Consider the following 20,068-nt stretch of genomic DNA (forward strand, 5'->3'; position numbering starts at 1 on the left):
TTTTGTTTTAATGACTTCCCGCTCCTTAAGTGCTCACACAATTATTATTTTTTTGCGTCTCCACCCAGCAGAGCAACACTTCCTCATTCCTTCATGCCGTCCATACTAGTTTTTCCAACCTGAGTTCCAGCAGGTAGGAATGTGGTCATTCAGCTGAAGGAGGGGAAACCTCGCCTCTAAACTTCCACAACAACGCAATCACTCTCTCTCTCTCTCTCTCTCTCTCTCTCTCTCTCTCTCTCTCTCTCTCTCTCTCTCTGTGACTTTTGCTTCCTCGTGTTTCGACACCTTTACACCTGCAGAGGAGGAGGAGGAAGAGGAGGAGGAAGAGGAGGAGGAGTCTGGACAGCGTGGATGAAGATAAAAGCACAGGCAGACTGAAGATGTAGAGAAGCTGCTGCTGCTGAGTGGAGAAAATATCTCACCATGGGTAACTGGATTATCAACAATGGACTTACGTCCTTCATACTGGTGAGTTCTTCTTATTTACACTTTAAGAATTTCAATTTTCAAATTGCAAAGATGACATGCACAGATTTTTGTGCGCAAAATGCCAAAATAAAACATGCCAAAAGTCCTGCACCTTTAATGCAAATAACATTAAAAATGAATTTTAATGACTGACTGTGATAATTGTGTGATGGAAACATGATGTTTGGCTGTTTGCAGGTGGTCTGGATGGGAATCAACCTCTTCCTCTTCCTCTGGTTTTACTTCTTCTACGATTTAGGAGATCAGTATTTCTACACACGTCATCTTTTAGGGGTGAGTTAAGACAATCGAAGTCAGCTCAGATGCTGGTTCAACCACCTTAATAACTAAGAATTATCACATACTTGTACTTGACTTGAGTATTTCCATTTCATGCAACTTTATACTTCTACTCCACCACATCTCAGAGGCAAATATTATACTTTTTTACTGCACTACATGTATCTCACATCTTTAGTTACTGTACAGATTAATTCAAAATATACATCAGCTAATAAATAATGATGTATTATTATAGATTAAACTACCCAGCTGTATATAAAGTAGTTAAAATGATCTCCACCGACGTGATGAACACATTAATGCATCAATAATTATAATCCAGTATAGTATAATAAAGGTTATTCCCCTTATGAAAAAGCAGTGTACTTCAAGTTTATTTTATGTAATGTATGTTATTTTGAGTAAAGTTCAAGTATATATTTCCCAAGTATACTTTATCTAGTAAGTATACTAATATCAATGTACTGGTAGTATACTTAAAGCGTACTGCTTTAATACTTCTTGGGACTAAATTGGCCCACTTCTTAGTTTATAAAAGTATACTTTTAAGTGTACTTTAAGTGTAAGAAAAGTAAACTTTAAGTACACAACTAGTTTACATTGAAGTATTATTTTGCACTGCAACTATACTATAAGTATACAGATAATGTACTAGTTTTATACTTGTAAGTGAACCACTTCAGTACTTCTTGGGACTAAATAGGCCCCCTTTTTAAGTTTATAAAAGTAAACTTTATGTAGTAAGTATACTAATATCAGTGTACTAGTAGTATACTTATAAGCCTACTGCTTTAATACTTCTTGGGACTAAATAGGCCCATTTTTTAGTTTATAAAAGTATATTTTTAAGTGCACTTTAAGTGTATGAATAGTACATTTTGAGTACACAACAAGTCTTATTTTGTACTGCAACTGTACTATAAGTATATAGATACAGTAGTTTACTAGTTTTATACGTGTAAGTGTACTACTTCAATACTTCTTGGGACTAATTTTTAGTTTATAAAAGTATACTAGTGTAAGTATTGTACTGATTTTTGATACTAGTTTAATAGTTTTTATACTACAAGTATACTAACTTGTGGCGGTACTGAGTTCCCCAGACTTTAGTTGTTCAGTCAGAAGACTGAAAAACAGTTCCCATCCACATAATAATATAAAATAAAATGCCTTCTTAATAATAATAATGAACAAATGCCTCTTCAATAATGAACAAATGCCTCTATATTAACAAACAATTAAGGAAACTGAAATATTGGTTTGTGTTTTTCCTTTTACCCTCCTTTAAAGTTTTCCCAAATAAAATACACTAAAAGAAATGGGTATAAAGGGTTTCATTGAAAATCAACAAATGAATAGAATACAAAAATACAGCCTGCAGGCGTTAGGCTATTGTAAGGCAAGCCAGCTGTTGCACAAATAGCACCTAATCGTCCCAGTGCAGGTAACCATATTGGTTGGCACTTAACTTGTTTCCCCAACTAGGAGAGTCAACACTCTCAACAAACAAAACACAAAGATCACAGGATCCCAAAAGGGCCCAAAACAGACCAGAGTTTCTGGTAAAGCTGATAACACATGTTGCATTGAGTGAAGGAGAGATCAGAATGACACTGGGTGTGCAGTTTCCCTCCTCTTTTAAGCCCTACAGAAAGGGCGTCGTTTCACCCTGATTGGCCAAGAGGGGAATGCACCAAGCTGCTCTCAACTATCATTTAAGAGCCAGTCCCCACACCCTGCGCAACAGGTGAACTGAATAACCCTCTAATCACTCAGCAACTCAACCAAAAAAAACACCAGGGAAAAGGGAAACAACAGCAAGCACCAGAGAATTGGCAGCTGCCACAAACTTGTACTTTTCTTATGTATATCTTGATCAAAATATTAAGTACAAGTATGAGTATGTTAAGTATATCTCTAATAAGTACATAAAAAGTAAACTGAAAGTATACTCTTATTTTGAAGTATACTAATAGCACACTTGGTAAGGGTCTGCATAACGAGTACTTTTACTTTTGGTACTTTAAGTATATTTTGATGCCAATACTGCCGGTTCTAAAGTAATATTCTGAATGACTGTTACACTGTAGTATAAAAGATGTGAATACTTCTTCCACCACTGATATTAACATGTATTATATTTGTGTTCCAGTCTGCGTTGGCATGGGCCAGAGCTCCGGCGGCCGTCCTCAACTTTAACTGCCTGCTGATCCTGCTGCCGGTGTGCAGGAACCTGCTGTCGCTGCTGCGCGGCTCCTTCGTGGTGAGACACCACGATGCTTAAATTTCTCAGCAGGGCGAGGTGTCCCTAAAAACACTGTCATTATCTTTTAAAGGTGCTGCCTTAAAAAACTAGTTTGACTGCTGTATTGTCCAAGAAACACATCACAACATGTTCTTATTTTCATTTCAATTCTTTGGTATTTATATACTTTGGGCTGCGTCTCTTTATTAAAAAGGTGCTATACAAATAAAGTAATTATTCTTAACATTGACCAATGATTTTACACTAAATCTAATAATTCTTTGGGTGATATTGTGCTATTTCAACACATTCAATTGGCAAAACAAATAGAAGTATTTAGCTTGACTCCAAAAATGCAACCATAAACAGGACAGTTCATGTTTCCTGTAACACCGCCCCTCCCTTCCTGAACACACACAGGTCAGGTAGGTTTCACTGACAGCTCTGGAAACTTCTTTGTCTCTCTCTTTTTTTCTGACTTTCCTCTTCCTTCTTTTCTTTATCTTCTCAGTGTTGCGGCAGAACGATGAGGAAACAACTGGACAAAAATCTGAGTTTCCACAAGCAGGTGGCGTACATGATAGCGCTGATGACAGGTGAAGTTACGCAAGCATTTTCTCCTTCATTGGTTCATTTATAGTTAATAATAAATGGCTTTACAGTCAACAGTTGAGTTTGGATTAGAGTTAATGTGTAGCTATGGTTATAGGTGCAGATTTGAGTGGACGTGTAACACTTTTCTTCAGAAGATGTTATTTTAATGTGCTTTCTGTCACTTCTGGTGCATTGTTTACTGTTTCCAGGATTAAAACAGATATATCCTCCTCACACCGAATAGCTCCAGTTAGAAGGATTTTTACTGGATCTTCCTTATCATTTCTTATAGTTAATTATTTCCCCCACACTGTGCCAACGTTTCCGACCCGCGGTTTATCAGTGATTATCAGATAGTTCACTCAAAGCATGACAGAGAGTAGTATAAATAAAAATAAAAAAAGTTTTCAGTCCTTCCTGGTTGGGCTGGGCAATAACAAAATGTCTAGCTTATATATTTTTCTATATTGTTTCTATTGTGATATATAGGCTAGGTCTATGTTGATTTATTTTTTCTCTATGATTTCACTTTCATATTAATTTTGCACTCAAGTTCTTAAAATGAGAAAATAGTTTGTCAAGTATTTAATTCACACAGGAGTATAAAAAATCGCCTTTTTTTACCATGTGGGTATTTCATAAAGATTATTTCTTTATTGAATTACCAGAAAACATGATGATACATATCGTTATCGAGATATGAAATGACCTACAGTATAATGTGATAGAAGATTTTGTCCACGTCGCCGGGCCCGACCTCCTGGTGTTGAAGTGAAACTTATTCTTATTCTTTATTCGGATCAGCAGCCACCAGAGTAGCAGCTACTCTTCCTGGGGTCCACACACGACAAAAACATAACATATAACATATTTAAAAAAAAAAACACACATTAAAAATATGTTCAGGACAAATAAAATATAAAATCAAAAGAAAAGAAAAGAAGAAGAAAAAAAAAAGAAACTGCCAAAAAAAAAATACAATCAAACAAAATCAAACTGCAATCCCTGAAATTTGTTCCGGTCAGCTACCAGGGTCATTTTTATTGTGATTGACTGAGATGATTACAAAAATAATATTTAATTTATACTGAAAAAAGATTCAGTGTTTTCAAATACGACACAAATTGTGACCCACCGTCACATCCTCCTCATCTCAAAGTCAGACAGACAAAATGTTAAAATGTTAAAGAGGGTCATTTTGGTAAAAGGGGAGTTGGAGGCAATCAAAGCCAAAAGTAAATATTGACTGTAGGTGTGTTTAAAAGAGTTCTCCCCACATTTTCCCCAAAAATAAGAAGGAATCTTGACTTTTTTAAATCATACTAAAAGTACAAGGCTGCTGCTTTTTTAAACCATTCATGTGACTGACTTAAAAGGTATTTAAGTTCAAGTGCGCAGCATTTTACCCCACACCAGGGGTCAGCAACCTTTACTATCAAAAGAGCCATTTTTAGGAAAAAAAAAAAAGAAAAAAAATCTGTCTGGAGCTGCAAAACATTTGAGCATTGTGATGAAGGTAACACAGTTTATAGTCTAAGTATATAGTATATAAGTCTAATGCAGTGAGGGACAAAGAGACAATGTACTACGGAGTATTAGGGCCACATTGAGGGAAAAAATAATCTGAGATTTCGAGAATAAAGTCGTAATATTATAAAGTCATAATTTTACGAGAAAAAAAGAAAATAACACTTAAAATTACTACTTTATAATATTATGACTTTATTCTCAAAATCTCAGATTATTTTTTTTTCCTCAATGTGGCCCTTATGCCCCATCGTACCGTCGTACCATAGACCTACAACAATGATAAATAAAAATAAAAATGTAAAAGAAAATCAGTTATTCATTTTCATTTTTATAAATCTACAGGGAGCCACTGGAGAGGAGCTAAAGAGACGCATGTGGCTCCGGAGCCGCAGGTTGCTGACCCCTGACCCAGACAGAAAGCAGATTTCTGTCGTCAAGTACGAGTAATGAAATCTCCTCTCTCCTTTTGTCGTGACAGCGGTTCATCTGATCGCCCATCTGTTGAACGTGGAGTGGTACAACAACAGCAGACGAGGAGTTTATGATAAACTCAGCCTCGCTCTGTCCAACCTGCCGGACGAAGGAAACACCACCTACCTGAACCCCATCCGCAGTATGGACGTGGTAAGTTATCACAACTATAATTAGAATGAAATAAGACACATGTTTTCATGTAAGTTGAAGGATCGTATGCTCATCTACAACATCTTCTCTGACCCACAATCCTCTGCACAGAGGATATATGAAGGTCAAAGTTCAAGGTGCAATGTTATGATGAAGTACTATGTCATACTGCATGCAACAGTACGTACTTTGTAAGGGCAGCTGCAGTACGTACTAAAAGTATAAAGTATGCGATTTGGTGTGTTTAAAGTTGTCTTGTTCTTCTTCTTCTTGTGTCCCAGTCGGCGCAGCAGACTCCCACCTACTTCGTCTTCACCACCATCGCCGGCCTCACGGGGGTCATCATCACGCTGGCCCTCATCCTCATCATCACCTCCTCCATGGAGGTCATCAGACGCAGCTACTTTGAGGTCTTCTGGTACACCCACCACCTCTTCGTCATCTTCTTCGCCGGTCTCGTGTTCCACGGAGCCGGGTAAGGCCGTCTTCTCGCTCAGTTCTGTCTTTTTCTATTTAAAAAATGTTGTTGTTGCAGGTTTTTCACTCGTCTGTCTCGTCTTGCAGGTTCATCGTGAGAAAACAACTGACAACAGATCCACCGCACAATTTCACCCTGTGTAAAGACCGCAGTGATGACTGGGGACGGATTCCTGAGTGTCCCGTCCCTCAGTTCGGAGGAGGGCCTGCACAGGTTTGTCTTTTTAGTCTGGACCACAACTACTAGTACAAATAAGAGCATCATCTGTGAGTTGTTAAATCATTGTATTTCCTTTGTTTTGTTTCAGACCTGGTGGTGGGTGATCGGTCCAATGATTCTGTACATCTGTGAGCGTATGCTGCGTTTCATCCGTTACATGCAGAGAGTCTCATACAGGAAGGTACGTTGGACTCATCTCCTGAGATGTTTTGGTAGACGATGTGACGGTGTGACTTCACCTTTCTTTCTTTCTTTCTTTCTTTTTTTTAAACTTTCAGATCGTGATGCATCCGTCCAAGGTGCTGGAGCTGCAGCTGGTGAAGGACGGTTTCCACATGGAGGTGGGTCAGTACGTCTTCCTCAACTGCCCCGCCATCTCCCAGCTGGAGTGGCACCCGTTCACCATGACCTCCGCCCCAGAGGAGGACTTCTTCAGCGTGCACATCCGCTCGGCCGGGGACTGGACCGACAAACTCATCGACATCATGCAGAAGCTGCCGGAGGGAGAGCAGGGACCCAAGTGAGCACATTTAATGGTTGTTTTTAAACTCCTGTGGGAGGTAGTTTATGTGTGAAAGAAACACCAAATAGCTCCCGTTAGTTACCGGATCTTTCTTATCATTTATTATTGTTTACTAATTTCCCACACAGACTGTGCCAATGTGTCTGACCTGCAGCTTATCAGTGTCAAACAGATAGTGTACTCAAAGCGTGACAGGAAGTAGTAAAGAAAAAAGTTTTCAGTTCTTCCTGGTAGGGCTGGGCGATATGATGATAATACCTATTTACTGTTTTTACTTAAATCACGATGTCTTCTTGAGGTTGAGATTGATTTTGATCCAGTGCTGAGTCCACAGATCACCTAAATTAAATCTGGGGATGGGCGTCTCAAACTAGCTCATGCTATAAATTAGTGGAAGAAGTATACATATCGATACTGAATATTTGAAACGGTTTCAATACTCATTTTCTGCAGTATCAATAGACGGGTTCTAGGTATTGTATCGAAGTTAGAAATTCCAGTATTGTGACAACCACACTACTATAAATGCTTTGGTATGTGGTGTTGGTCCTTTGCTGCATACTCGTCCCTAGGGATACTAATTTTGAAAAATGTTCTTAACCAATAACCGACCCTCGTTAACCGATTATTAACCGCTAACCGACAAGATTTGTGCCTCGCATGCAGCGGTGTACCAGCTGCAGGAGCGCAACAGATATTGGTTGACGGGGTCCCCAGTTCACCGTCTGGGAGCGTTAACTTATCAGCTACGATGCTGCGTGTAGTGTCACCGACATGCAGCCACTTTCCCAGTAAAAGTCTCCACCGCACATTTAGTTTAGTTTAGCAGGTTGTCAGCTGTGTGTCTGCCCGGCGTAACTTTAGCGAGTGGCCAACAAACAGTTTGTGTGTATTTGTGCTACGTTAGCAGCTCTAGCATTGCCGGAGGCTTCGTGCTCGCCGCCGCACACGTAGTCTGCGTAACTTTAGCGAGTTTCCAACAGACCGTGTTTGTGTTGGTGGTGAGTGTGGGGTTGTTGGTGGCGTTAGAGCTGTGAACGTAGGTTTAGCAGTGTGTGTACAGTTTATTTGTCGCAGTTGTATTGTGATGCTAAACTACATGACGGCTAACATGACCCGCCTTTGTGTCGGTGTTTGTCAGGATGATTTAATGATTTTGTCACCTGTAGATTATTTGCACCTGATAACACCAGGTTTTTATTCATCGTTGTTGCTCAGAATGGGAGTGGACGGACCTTTCGGCACAGCCAGCGAAGACGTCTTCGACTACGAGGTCAGCATGCTGGTCGGAGCCGGCATCGGGGTCACCCCCTTTGCCTCCATCCTCAAGTCCATCTGGTACAAGTTCAAAATCTCCAACCCTAAACTGCGCACCAGAAAGGTATATAACAACAAACCCAGCCAGACGCCCACATATATCATTGCCTCATCAGTCTGCTCTTTGACATTCGAACCTGTCGATCCTGTTATTGTGTCTCTTATGTAAAAAGAACAATCCTCCCACGTTTCCGCGACAAGCAATCAGCAGCTCTTTTGTAATAGGATCATTGTTCAACAATGTGCTTCCTGGTTTCAGATCTACTTCTACTGGCTCTGCCGGGAAACGCACGCCTTCGAGTGGTTCGCCGACCTGCTGCAGGGGCTGGAGAAAGAGATGGAGGAGCGAGGGATGGTGGATTTCCTCACCTACAAGCTCTTCCTGACCGGCTGGGATCAGGACCTTGTGAGTGTGTTTGAATGAGTCACAGACCAAAGTCCAGATAAACACTCATTCAGCTTTATCTCATCCGTCTCTCTCTCTTGTTTCTCCCCACATTTCATCAACAGCGGTATACTGAAGGGATTAACTTTGACAAGGACACGGACGTGGTCACCGGGCTCAAACAGAAGACCAACTATGGCCGACCCGTCTGGGACAAAGAGTTCGAACAGGTCCGCAAAGAGAACCCCACGTAAGAGAAAGTCCACTCTTAAAATATATCTCTAAGACCTTATTGAAACAAAGGAGATCATCTTTAAGTATTCAGATCCTTTATTTACTTAAGTAAAAGTAGCAGTGCAACAATGTTGAACTTCACAACTAAAAAGTCCAAAAGCACCAAAGTATCATCAGCAAAATGTACTTTAAGTATCAAAAGTAAAAGAACTGATTCTCCAGAAAAAACTGATTCTCCAGAAAAAAGACATATTATCTTAATCTTAATAGATTGTTAATACTGATGCATCAGTGTGTCGGCAGCATTTTACTGTTTTAACTACTTTATTTTATATACACAGTGGTAGAAAGTACTTTTACTCAAGTACTGGAATATGATAATGTTTATTTAGTATAGCACCTTTCATAGAACACAATTCACAAAGTGCTTTACAAGAATAAACATTAATTAAAAACCATAAAAAAACAATAAAAACAATCAATAAAACAGCAGTACTTTAAGTACTTCTTCTCCACTACATTTTAAATACTGTAGTTTTTATTCCCCTACATTTATTTGACACCTGAAGTTACCAATGGAGGTAGAAGTACTCTTTTACTTAAGTAAAAGTCGCAATACTACAGTGTAGAAATACTCTGTTACAAGTAAAAGTCCTGCATTAAAAATCTTTCTTAAGTACAAAAGTATTATCAAATTATACTTTAAAGTCTCCAAAGTAAAAATACTCAGAATCATGTATATATTATATTTACTGGATTATAATTATTGACGCATTAATTTGTACATTACTGAATGTGGGGTTCATTTTAATATCTTTATATACTGCTGGGTAGTTTAATCTATAATAATACATCATATTACTTGATTTTTATATTTTGTATTGTTAATCTGAATCTGTAAAAATAACTAAAGCTTTCAAATAAATAGTGAAAAGTACAATATGTACCTCTAAATTGTAGTGGAGTATAAAATAGAAATAAATCAAATAAAGTACCGTAATTGTAAATTGTGCTTAAGTACAGTACTTGAGTAAATGTATTTAGTTACATTACACCATTGGAAGTTACTAATTATTACAGGTATTAGTACAGTACATTAGTACAGAGAGTCACTTGGAGGCAAAATACTTTGAGTTTTCGTCTTAAAAATTCAAAATATAGTAGTAGAGTAGAAGAGAATAAAAACCTTTGGATGCTACTGTTTTTTTTATTTAATTTATTGAATATGGGTACCGATTTTAATATTTAATGGTTTTTTTCCATGTTATTTCCTGTTTTTTTGTGTATTCTATGAGCGTTTTCCTTTTATTGTAAAGCACACATTTCCTGTATGAAATCTGCTATAAGAACAAAGTTTATTATTTTAGTTTACGTGGATTGTACTCTGTTACTTTCCACCACGTTCAGCACTTTTCCACATTAAAACTTGAACTCTTCTTCGTCATGTTTTCAGGTCCGTGGTGGGAACTTTCCTGTGCGGCCCTGCAGTTCTCGCTACAGTGTTAGGCAAGAAATGCGCCAAATACTCCGACGTGGATCCCCGGAAGACCAAGTTTTACTTCAACAAGGAGAATTTCTGAGTGGAAAAAAACAGGAAAAGCAGCATTTGGGCTTTTCTTTGGAAGGTCAACAATTTGGTGGAAAGTTTTCTTTCACGGTGGATAATTGTTTCTGCTAATAGACTGATAAAGGAGGCAGGGCGTGTGGTTTTATCAGCACTACTCGGGAAACATGAGTCATGGCACCATAACCAACTATGACTCATGGTTTTGTACTATCAATTACTGTCAGATGTTCCCATCATTGATCAATAATTATAAGCGATTGTGGTGAAGCTGTTCCTGATGGACTCTGAAGTATTTTACTGTTTTACTGTCGCGTCATGTGGAAAACTACATTTTGCACAAATTAAATCAAGACACAATTGAATGTTTTTTTCCGGATTAATATCATAATTTACATTTTACTACAATAGCAGCTCTGCTAGGTAGATTATTTCCATTATCCATTGATAATTAATCTGTAATAATAATGATCTGCGGGATATTTTTCTTGTGTGAATGTCAGAAAAAATATGAAAATTTGCCCCTAAATAGTTCCCCAGATCACAAAATTAACATCTTCTGATTTGTTATTTTAATCCAACCAACAGTCCAAAAAAATACCCAAAAAAGATTCAGTTTATTATCTCATACGACAAAGAAAAGCAGAAAATTATCATGTTTGAGAAGCTGGATTACAGTGAATTTTGGGTGTTTTTCATCAAATTGTTGATTCATTTTCTGTTAATTGTTTTAACTCTAAATCAGCATCAAGGACAGAATTAACCTTCAATCAAATACACTGTAAATACTGTAAATATGTTTATATTTTACTGTTGCAAGGTTTTGTCTCTGGTTCACTTGTTAGCACATTGTTTTTTTGCACAAAGATTAAATTAATTCATATAATTTACAATTAGCTACAACAGCAACTCTGCTAGGACGATTTCCATTATCCGATAATCTGATATTTTCTTGTGTGAATGTCAGAATTTTCTTTTAATTTGTATATTATATATTACATAATAGTTTCCCAAATCCCAACTTAATGTTTTCTGATTTGTCATTTTATCAAACCAACAGTCCAAAACCCCCAAAAAGATTCAGTTTACTATCACATATCACAAAGAAAAGCAGCAAATAATCATACTTAAGAAGCTGGAGACGGTGAATTTTGGGGTGTTTTTCTTGAATTATTAATCAATTATCAAAATTGTTGCTTCTCTTAATCATATATTTTTTTCACTCGTGATAGAATTAGCTCAGTAAATAAATACTGTAAATATCAGGTTGTTTTTTTAAAGCTTTACTGGTTAAGGAAACAGGTTTCTCGTAAACGGACAATGGTTTGTTATAACCCATAAAATTCTCTGGTACTTCCTCATTAGAGTGACGAGACGAAGAGTGAACCAGGAGGAAGACTTCCTGTCACGTAGCCTGTGTGTTACTCACGCTCTAAAGATTTTGAAAGACTTGTTATCTTTATTCTTATTGAACCGTTTACTGTTTTTAATCCCTTTTTCTTGTACCCAAACTCATCTTGAATAAATGAATATAACAGTTTATTTTTTGTTGTTGTTTTATTGACAAAAAAAATATCCAGACAAACCAGAGCCGATAAAATGAAAACAGTCGGCTCTGGAGGGGAAAAAAAGGGATGAAACCTGGTGACGATCCAGCCCTGGTCTTTCTATCTGTTCAGCATTCATCATCCACTCAAATGTCCTTTTGAATCCACAAACTGACTCTTTCATACACAAAACAGACAATATGATTTAAAAAAAAAAAAGCTATACAATAATAACTAAAGGTGAGACGTCTTCAGACCTGTTGGAGCTGGAGGTGACGGGGGTCGGTGGGGTCGGAGCAGTTTGTGAGTCCTGAAAGAGAAAACAGAATAACGTTTTTACAGAGTTGCTCCGTGACGACATGAGAACGCTTCAAAAACCTCCTGCAGCAGGGATGGGAACTGTAGTGAAGGAAGTGAAGAGACTTCATCTGAAACCTTTTTGAAGTTTTTCCTCAGACCATCAAGGTGCCCCTCCTGCAGTCTTCTGAATCTGCTCTTTGAGGATGAGGATGCTCTGCCGCTGCTCCGGGGGCAACATGGCGATCTGTTCTGGGGTGAGCTGCAGGACCTGCATAATCAGGGCGGCCTGGAGAGGGACAAAAAAACAAAACATTATACAAGAGGTAAAATGAGCTCAAAATGACGACGAGTGCTTATTGGTTGTCTCGAGTAACCTTCACTGGTAACAGGAAAATCAGAACAACTCCTCTAAACATCATTTAAAGCAGGCGACACATACTCAGAATGACTTGCATAAAAAAAAAGGGATCAGCATTTTGTTCAGGGGCAACGGCAACAAGCTGCTGATAGACAGAAGTGATGCCTCACCTTCTCCTGGTCCTGTGTGGAGACCTGGCTCTGCCCCGGACTGAAGCCTCCTCCTCCTGATGGAGGACCACCAGAGATACCAGGACCCTGCAGGACAGACATACTGGTTATCAGATAGCACTGATTTACTTTCCATCGTTCTTCCCTTCAAGTCATATTTACGACTTTTACAATGTTTGTTTTAATGTAATGTTAAATCTAGGGTTGGTAATCTTCAAAAACATTTGTTTTATTAGTTGAAATTCTCTTTACAATCACTGAATAATGCTCTGACAGAAGAAAGAAAACAATCCGGTATCTGTGGTTGTCACAGGACATGATAATTGTGGGGGAGTGGCTCTGGAGGGAAGCCTGAGGCCTGTACTACGAAGCGAGTTCAACATACCCAGGGTATCTTCTTGTTATCTGGCTTCACTAATGAAAAACGAGATCACGCTAAACAGTCCTACGACGCTGGTTATCAACTCTGTAAATCAACCCAGGATTTTCTCAGTCTGGCTGTGAGCGTGTTCACATGAACGGGGCGGTGTTTGCAGCATCTGACCGATCAATAACATGAATAAGTCTACAGACTTGCAGACAGACAGACAGAGCGGCACATTTTACAAAGGAAGAGTAAACTATATTGGACAAATACGAAGAAATTAAACACTTAATCCAGACTAAAAGTAACACAGTTGAAGCTGCTAGATGCAGGAAGGACAGCTGGTAAAAGAAAAAACTCCCGATGTGTGAATGCGTAAATTAACATACACAAAGAAGACATTAGACGCAGCAGTTTACCGGTCTTGCAGGTGGAGGAGCGTTGGGGCCCATGCTATGAGGAACGGGGCCGGGCATTCCTGTCGCCATGGGAACCCTCTGACCCGCCGCTGGGCCGCGAGTTTCCATCGCCCTCGGGTCACGACCTGCAGCAAGAAAACAGAAAACCACACGTACCGTTCACACACCTCGCTGGATATCGAGTGAAACCACTGGAGTGTACGTTACGGACATTAAGGACGAGAAAGAAAGTTTTATCATTACATGAAACATAAAACCCACAAAAGTAGCTGTGAGAAGTCTCGTAGGAATATTGTGACGTGGTTGAACTTAAAGAGATAAACGAAGGAGGTATTAAATATAAGGAAATAGAAGTGTAACGACACCTCCTGCAGGGACAAAAGTCTTTTGTTTGGTTGGTCTGCCGGCTGGGACTGAAGCTGAACACGTTGACTACAATCATCACTATAAACTATTAGAAGATCTCAAACTATGAAGCGTCATCGGAGCAGCTACCTCTGGTCTCCATCGGGGGGCCGCGTGGCTCCATCATCGGGGGCCCTCTGGGGTCGCCCATCATGTTGCGTGGTTCGCCCATGGGTGGGGCTCTCATGTCCATCGGAGGGCCTCTCATGTCCGGAGGGGGTCCGCTCGCCATTTGGGCCATGTGTACAGGTGGGGCCTGGTGGGGCGGTGGAGCTGCCATGTAACCACGGCTACGCACAGACACAAACACAAAATTAAAACAATTAAATCTTAAGAAGATTAAACTGATGGCTGATTGAAAAACAATCTAACCCTGCTCCTGATACCATCTACGGTTGGCAACTTGTCAGCAACAGCTGTTTAATGTATTTATATTCGTCACCTCTCTGTAAGGTAGTTTAAAGTCAGAGGCGGATCAGGCTATTCAGAGGTATTCACAGGAAGCAGCGTGTGATCCATCCAGCATTACTGTTTCTATTTTTATCACTCCTATCGCTGTATCAGAGCTACATTAAGTCACTACTGATGCAAATGGAGCATTTTTCTGCTGCTGCGTCACATTAAAAGTGTTCCCAGGAAACTAAAATGCATCTACGAAACAAAACAATGCATCATTTTTTAGTGGATATTTATTTTTATTTTTGCAAGGGAATGATGGAACAATGAGGAGCAGCCACATCGAGCGGTAAGGTAACTAACTTTTGGGAAACTACTCGCGCTGTGTGCCGCGTGAGATCAGATTGCAGTCGCAATTATTAGCGACAGACTTCTTTATCAAAACAACAAGAGTTTGTTTGGCTGCGCTGTCATCAGATACACAATGTTCTCCTTTGTTGTATTATAATAATAATAATAATAATAAATTGGACTTATATAGCGCTGTTCAAGAAACCCAAAGACGCTTTACAAAGAGGGCACACAAAATCATACTAATAAATAAAACAGGAAAAACTGTATCCAGGTAATTAAAACGAGTGAAGTGTAGGAGGAGTTAGAGGACAGAGGCTTTGATGAACAGGTGATGATTGAGGTGTTTATTGAAAGGGAAGCATTTCTGGTTTCAGGAGGCAGAGCGTTCCACAGGGCGGGGCCGCGACGCTGAAGTATTGTTAGTGTTACTACGATAACCACAAGAATGAAAATGTAATAACTTTAATGGCTTCAATTAACACTCCTCTGGAACTCCTATTGAAAAGGTCCCATAATATGCAAATCTTCAGTTTCATAATTGTACTTTGTGTTTCTACTAGAACATGTTTACATGCTGTAATGTTAAAAAAAATCCTTTATTTTTCTCACACTGTCTGCTTGAGTATGCCTGTATGACCCTCTGTCTGAAACACTAGGAATAAAATAGAAGTAGGATGGTCATTGAACAGTTTGCTTTGGCAATCTGACTATAGTACAAAAGAAAATGTCGATTGTTGTTAGTTGTTATGGTGACAACAGAACCCGTGTCAATGTGGCTGTAAAGTGTGTGGTCGCAGCCAAGCCCCCCCCAAGGAGGAGCGCCAGTCGTTGATGGTGTAGTAGTACCGCCAAACAGCGGTACTACTACAACTTCCATGTCCGCCACGTGATGCCGATGGGCCCGAAAACACGCTTAAAAAGTTTATGTTTAAAACCGTGAAATGTTGTACAGTGGTGACATCAAAGTTAGGAGTAATCCTGACAGCTCATTTAAAGGCAGAGTTTCTGAATACAGACTGAGTGTATTTCTGCATGGATTGAGCGTTTAACACTATCTACAGTATATAACACTTAAACCTGCTTTATAATTTAAAAAAAAATCTCACTTTTTACAGTGTGGTACCTTGTGAAGCGTGTGAATGTCTTACCTGGGCTCTATGACCTCTCCAGTGACGGACAGCAGAGTTCCTCCTCTGGGATCATTGGGTCCATCTCCCAGCAGGCCTCTGGGGGGGATACCGCCTGGTCCTGAGAGGAGAACAATCAAACATTCAACCACTACATCCAATCTATTTCTATTCACTGACCAGGAATAGTTTCATGACTAAACGATTATGAATAGACAGAAATTCCAGGCAAGGGAAACCACACACACGACTATAAAGGTTTAGTGTTTGCTCCGGTTAGATATCTAAGCAGAGCTGTTTGGGGGGGGGAGTTGATAAAAACACACAAAGTACAGCGTGACCACAACAAACTGCCACAGCGAGATGTCACAACACACAGGGAGATATCAGGAGAAGTGATGCAGGAAAACAATCCCATCAACATTAAGAGATTACACGTTTAAAAACCTGGAAAACACATTCAAAACACTTCTATTCCCTCAACAGTCCTGACGTGAGAATATCTTCCTACTTGTGTCTTGTGACTCTGGTGTTATTTGGCCGCTAGAACATCCAGTGAAATAGAATGTATACCTTCCTGCCTACAGCGATGCTGCCTGAGATAACAATGGGGGCATTTGAAGTTCAATAAGGCGGCTGTCGATCTTACGGTTGTCTGTACATTCATTCAAATATCCTTTCAGGTGAGCTGAGATATAATTACTCTTAATGATAGATCGCCTCGCCCCAACGTTCCGCCTAAATGACTTCCTGATGTAGTTTTAGCTCAATCAAAATAATCATTGTGTAACAGAGACTCATTTAACATCATATTTAAACAACGGTGGTTGTGTTGGTTTTAAACTCAACAGAATCGAGGTAAGGGTAGGGGGGGCTTTACGAATCTGCATTAAATGGCACTTTAATATGGATTTATTTACATTTACTGCGTTCAATGAGCTGCACAGGAGCAGCTAAAATAAACTGACGGGAGGTAACGGACGTGTGAGCTGCTGTAGTCAGTTGGTGGATATGTAGTGTGGAGAAACGGCAAGAAATAGGACAGATTTTTTTGGATGCTGACAAACACAAAGAACAAGAGAGAGGAGCCGAGAAGCTGGATTTTCCCAGACATACCTTGAAAGCATCATGCTGCTCTAAATAAAGCACATTGTGCAATTTCACGTCATCATGACCCGACTCTTTTCCATGAGTAAGCAAAGTAGTTCCTTTTACTTCTATTAGTGAGAATGACACAAACAGTTTCCATCCCTGGGCCGTACGGACACCGAACAAACAATAAATCTGTGCAATATTAATAAACTGACTGTGAAATATATATCCTTAAATACCTCAAGTGCAACTACCTTTGTTTACATTTTATTTATTACATCTACTCTACCTATTTTTTCAAGTGCAATTACCTCTGTTTGTATTTATTTATTACAATCTGCTTTACCTGTTTTATATACTTTATAGCTACGTGTGTTTTACCTGTTATATGTTTTTTCTGCCTCGTTAAGTCTTGTCAAGTATTTGTTTTAAAGCACTGACCAGGAGCGACAACTGTGAATCTCGTTGTATTTAATACGATGACAATAAAGCTTTCTATTCTATTCTAAATGTCACAACTAATGACTGCCGTTAAAACTGACAAAGCAAAGACGTAATGACAGATCTCTTATTATACGTCAAATCACTATTTCCATCTTTATCCTGGCAGTACAGTCATAGATTGTTATCTGTTTTTTGAGAAACTTCTTGCAATCAAAATGTGCTTGTTGAAATTAAAAAACATCAAAAGCTAGCAAAACAATGTGCCACCACCATCGACAACACCTGCAACACGTTGCCTCGACACAACACAACACAACACGTGGCCTCCACTGTGGAGGAGTCTGGATCCATGAGAGCTCAAGTCTCTTCCAAACTTCCCCACACTACAAATAGCAGACTCCGTAAAGTAACCCCCCGCCCCAGAGTCAGAGTAATGTCATAAGAGACGGGGAGGTTTTTAATGTCATTTCTCTTCTGTTAAATGTCAAAGATGAGCCAAACAAAACATCCAAACCGCCATCCTTCTGTCGGCAGTATGGAAAATGTTTGCTGATGCCAACGATTCAGAGAGTTTGTGGATGGTTTTCACTACAGGACCAGGACTGTTAACCTGCGTCCAGATCATTTACTGCAGGTCACAGAAGACAATCGACTAGCCAGCCAGAGAGGATCTCTCTTGGTGTGCTACATTTTTAAACCTCCTTCACAGCTCCTTAAGTGCTCTTTGTATCGACAGCCATCAAGCCGTACAATGCAGTCCAACTAGAAGAGTGTTGAAGGGTGAAATCCTGCGCTGCCTGTCTGTCTGCACAAACTGGCTTCAAACACATTTTTGGTATCTGGAGTTGACACTTACACTCACGTGTCCTTCCACGAATACAAAATGTTTCTGGCAACAGCACTATGGAAATATAAAAAAATGCACATTCCTCTATATGTGGTGCCTCTCTCAATACTTAGTTTAAACTTTTCTTATTTCCCATCTTTGTAATACGCTGCATATCCAGGATCAGGAGTCAATTCATTTTATCCAGAGTAGCTGCTAATTAAATGCAAACCCTTTTTTGCACACATGTTTTGTGCAAAATTTTAGTTTAGTTTTCTTTTTTTTGCCATTTGTTCAGCTTGTGTGCATTATATATATATATATATATATATATACACACATATATATATATATATATATATACACACATATATATATACACACATATATATATATATATATATATACACACATATATATATATATATATATATATATATACACACATATATATATACACACATATATATATATATATATATATACACACATATATATATATATATATATATATATATATACACACATATATATATATATATATATATATATACACACATATATATATATATATATATATATACACACATATACATATATATATATATATATATATATATATATATATATATTCAGCATTCATTCTGTTGCAGGGAGTTTTACTGCTGTTATTCTCTACACAAACACATTTAACATGCTCAACAAGTCAGTTGTGTATGTTTCTCTATATCTATATTCTGCTTTGCTGTATCCTGCTACAGACACACAGCTTTGTCAACATCATCCCAGTCATGTTTTCTCTGAGGGACATTTCTACTGAGGTAAATAAACCAGTTTATGTTGAGCTGAATGTCATGTGAATTTAAAAAACTAGTATCTACAAATATGCATTTAAAGAGTTTAAAATAATAATTTGGCTTTAACACCGACAAAGTAATCATGCAAAAAACATTTGCATCCTGGCAAATGTTTTACTCCCGGCTAGAGCTGCAACGATTAATCGATTAGCTGTCAACTGTTAAATCAATCGCAAACTATTTTGATAATCGATGAATCGCTTTGAGTATTTAAAAAAAAAAAAAAATGCTAAATGTGAATATTTTTTTTTTTTTTTTTTTAATCCTCTGTGACAGTAAATTGAATCTCTTTGAGTTGTGGACAAAACAAGATATTTGAGGACGTTATCTTGGGCTTTGGGGAACACTGATCGACATTTTTTACCATTTTATAGACCAAACAACTAATCGATTAATCAAGAACATAATCGAAAATGAAAATAATCGTTAGTTGCAGCCCCACTCTTGGCAAACCTGTATCTATTCGCATGCAGTGGCACCACAATGATCCCTCCCCTCATCCTGCTTTAGTTATGATAACGCTCAGAGGACATAAACAGGCTTAATAGCTACTTTAAAGGCTGAATTAAAAGGATCATATTTGATAACAGTGGACATGCAGTCTAACAAACTGTAGAGTGTGTATAAGTGCCGTGTATCTGGACCTATCTGACCTCTCTCTCCGTAACAGTCCTGTGACCTGACTGGAGAACTGAGGGGAGTACAGTGATACCTTGAGGCCGCTCGATAGCAGCTTGCCCAGACGATCCTGTGGGAGAATGCTGAAGGTTTCCTGAGCCAGCATTAAAGTGAGAAGAACAGGAGACACAAGACTCAAGAGAGCAAAGCAGCACGTTGAGAGCATTTTGAAAGTGTGCTCATGACAATAGTATACACACACAGAGAGACACACACACAGACACACACAGACACACACAGACAC

The 20,068-nt window shown here is 38.8% G+C and overlaps 2 protein-coding genes across 9 annotated transcripts in view; one reads left to right on the plus strand and one right to left on the minus strand.

Moving 5' to 3' along the window:
* The first annotated feature begins 311 nt into the window (after nt 1-311).
* Nucleotides 312-12,027, plus strand: nox1 (NADPH oxidase 1). Its single transcript, XM_037780707.1, has 13 exons — nt 312-471; nt 670-765; nt 2,927-3,037; nt 3,531-3,615; nt 5,622-5,767; nt 6,049-6,242; nt 6,332-6,458; nt 6,553-6,645; nt 6,743-6,984; nt 8,206-8,368; nt 8,564-8,710; nt 8,815-8,939; nt 10,377-12,027. Exons 1-13 carry the CDS (start codon nt 427-429, stop codon nt 10,501-10,503), a joined length of 1,701 nt encoding a protein of 566 aa, XP_037636635.1. The 5' UTR covers nt 312-426; the 3' UTR covers nt 10,504-12,027.
* The window catches only part of cstf2 (cleavage stimulation factor, 3' pre-RNA, subunit 2), a 36,971-nt gene continuing 28,928 nt past the window's right edge, over nt 12,026-20,068 (minus strand). For 5 of the 8 annotated variants that reach the window (XM_037780715.1, XM_037780713.1, XM_037780710.1 and 2 more), the window contains 7 exons: nt 19,859-19,918; nt 15,949-16,048; nt 14,141-14,340; nt 13,646-13,770; nt 12,863-12,949; nt 12,470-12,620; nt 12,026-12,344 (listed from right to left, as the gene is read on the minus strand). In XM_037780715.1, coding sequence (XP_037636643.1) covers nt 12,495-12,620; nt 12,863-12,949; nt 13,646-13,770; nt 14,141-14,340; nt 15,949-16,048; nt 19,859-19,918 — 698 coding nt within the window. In that variant the 3' untranslated portion in view covers nt 12,026-12,344; nt 12,470-12,494. The remainder of the gene's footprint in view (nt 12,345-12,469; nt 12,621-12,862; nt 12,950-13,645; nt 13,771-14,140; nt 14,341-15,948; nt 16,049-19,858; nt 19,919-20,068) is intronic. The other 3 variants (XM_037780711.1, XM_037780712.1, XR_005208263.1) reach the window with 2 other exon arrangements.

Source organism: Sebastes umbrosus, chromosome 9, assembly GCF_015220745.1.
Source record: "Sebastes umbrosus isolate fSebUmb1 chromosome 9, fSebUmb1.pri, whole genome shotgun sequence".
NCBI lineage: Eukaryota > Metazoa > Chordata > Actinopteri > Perciformes > Sebastidae > Sebastes > Sebastes umbrosus.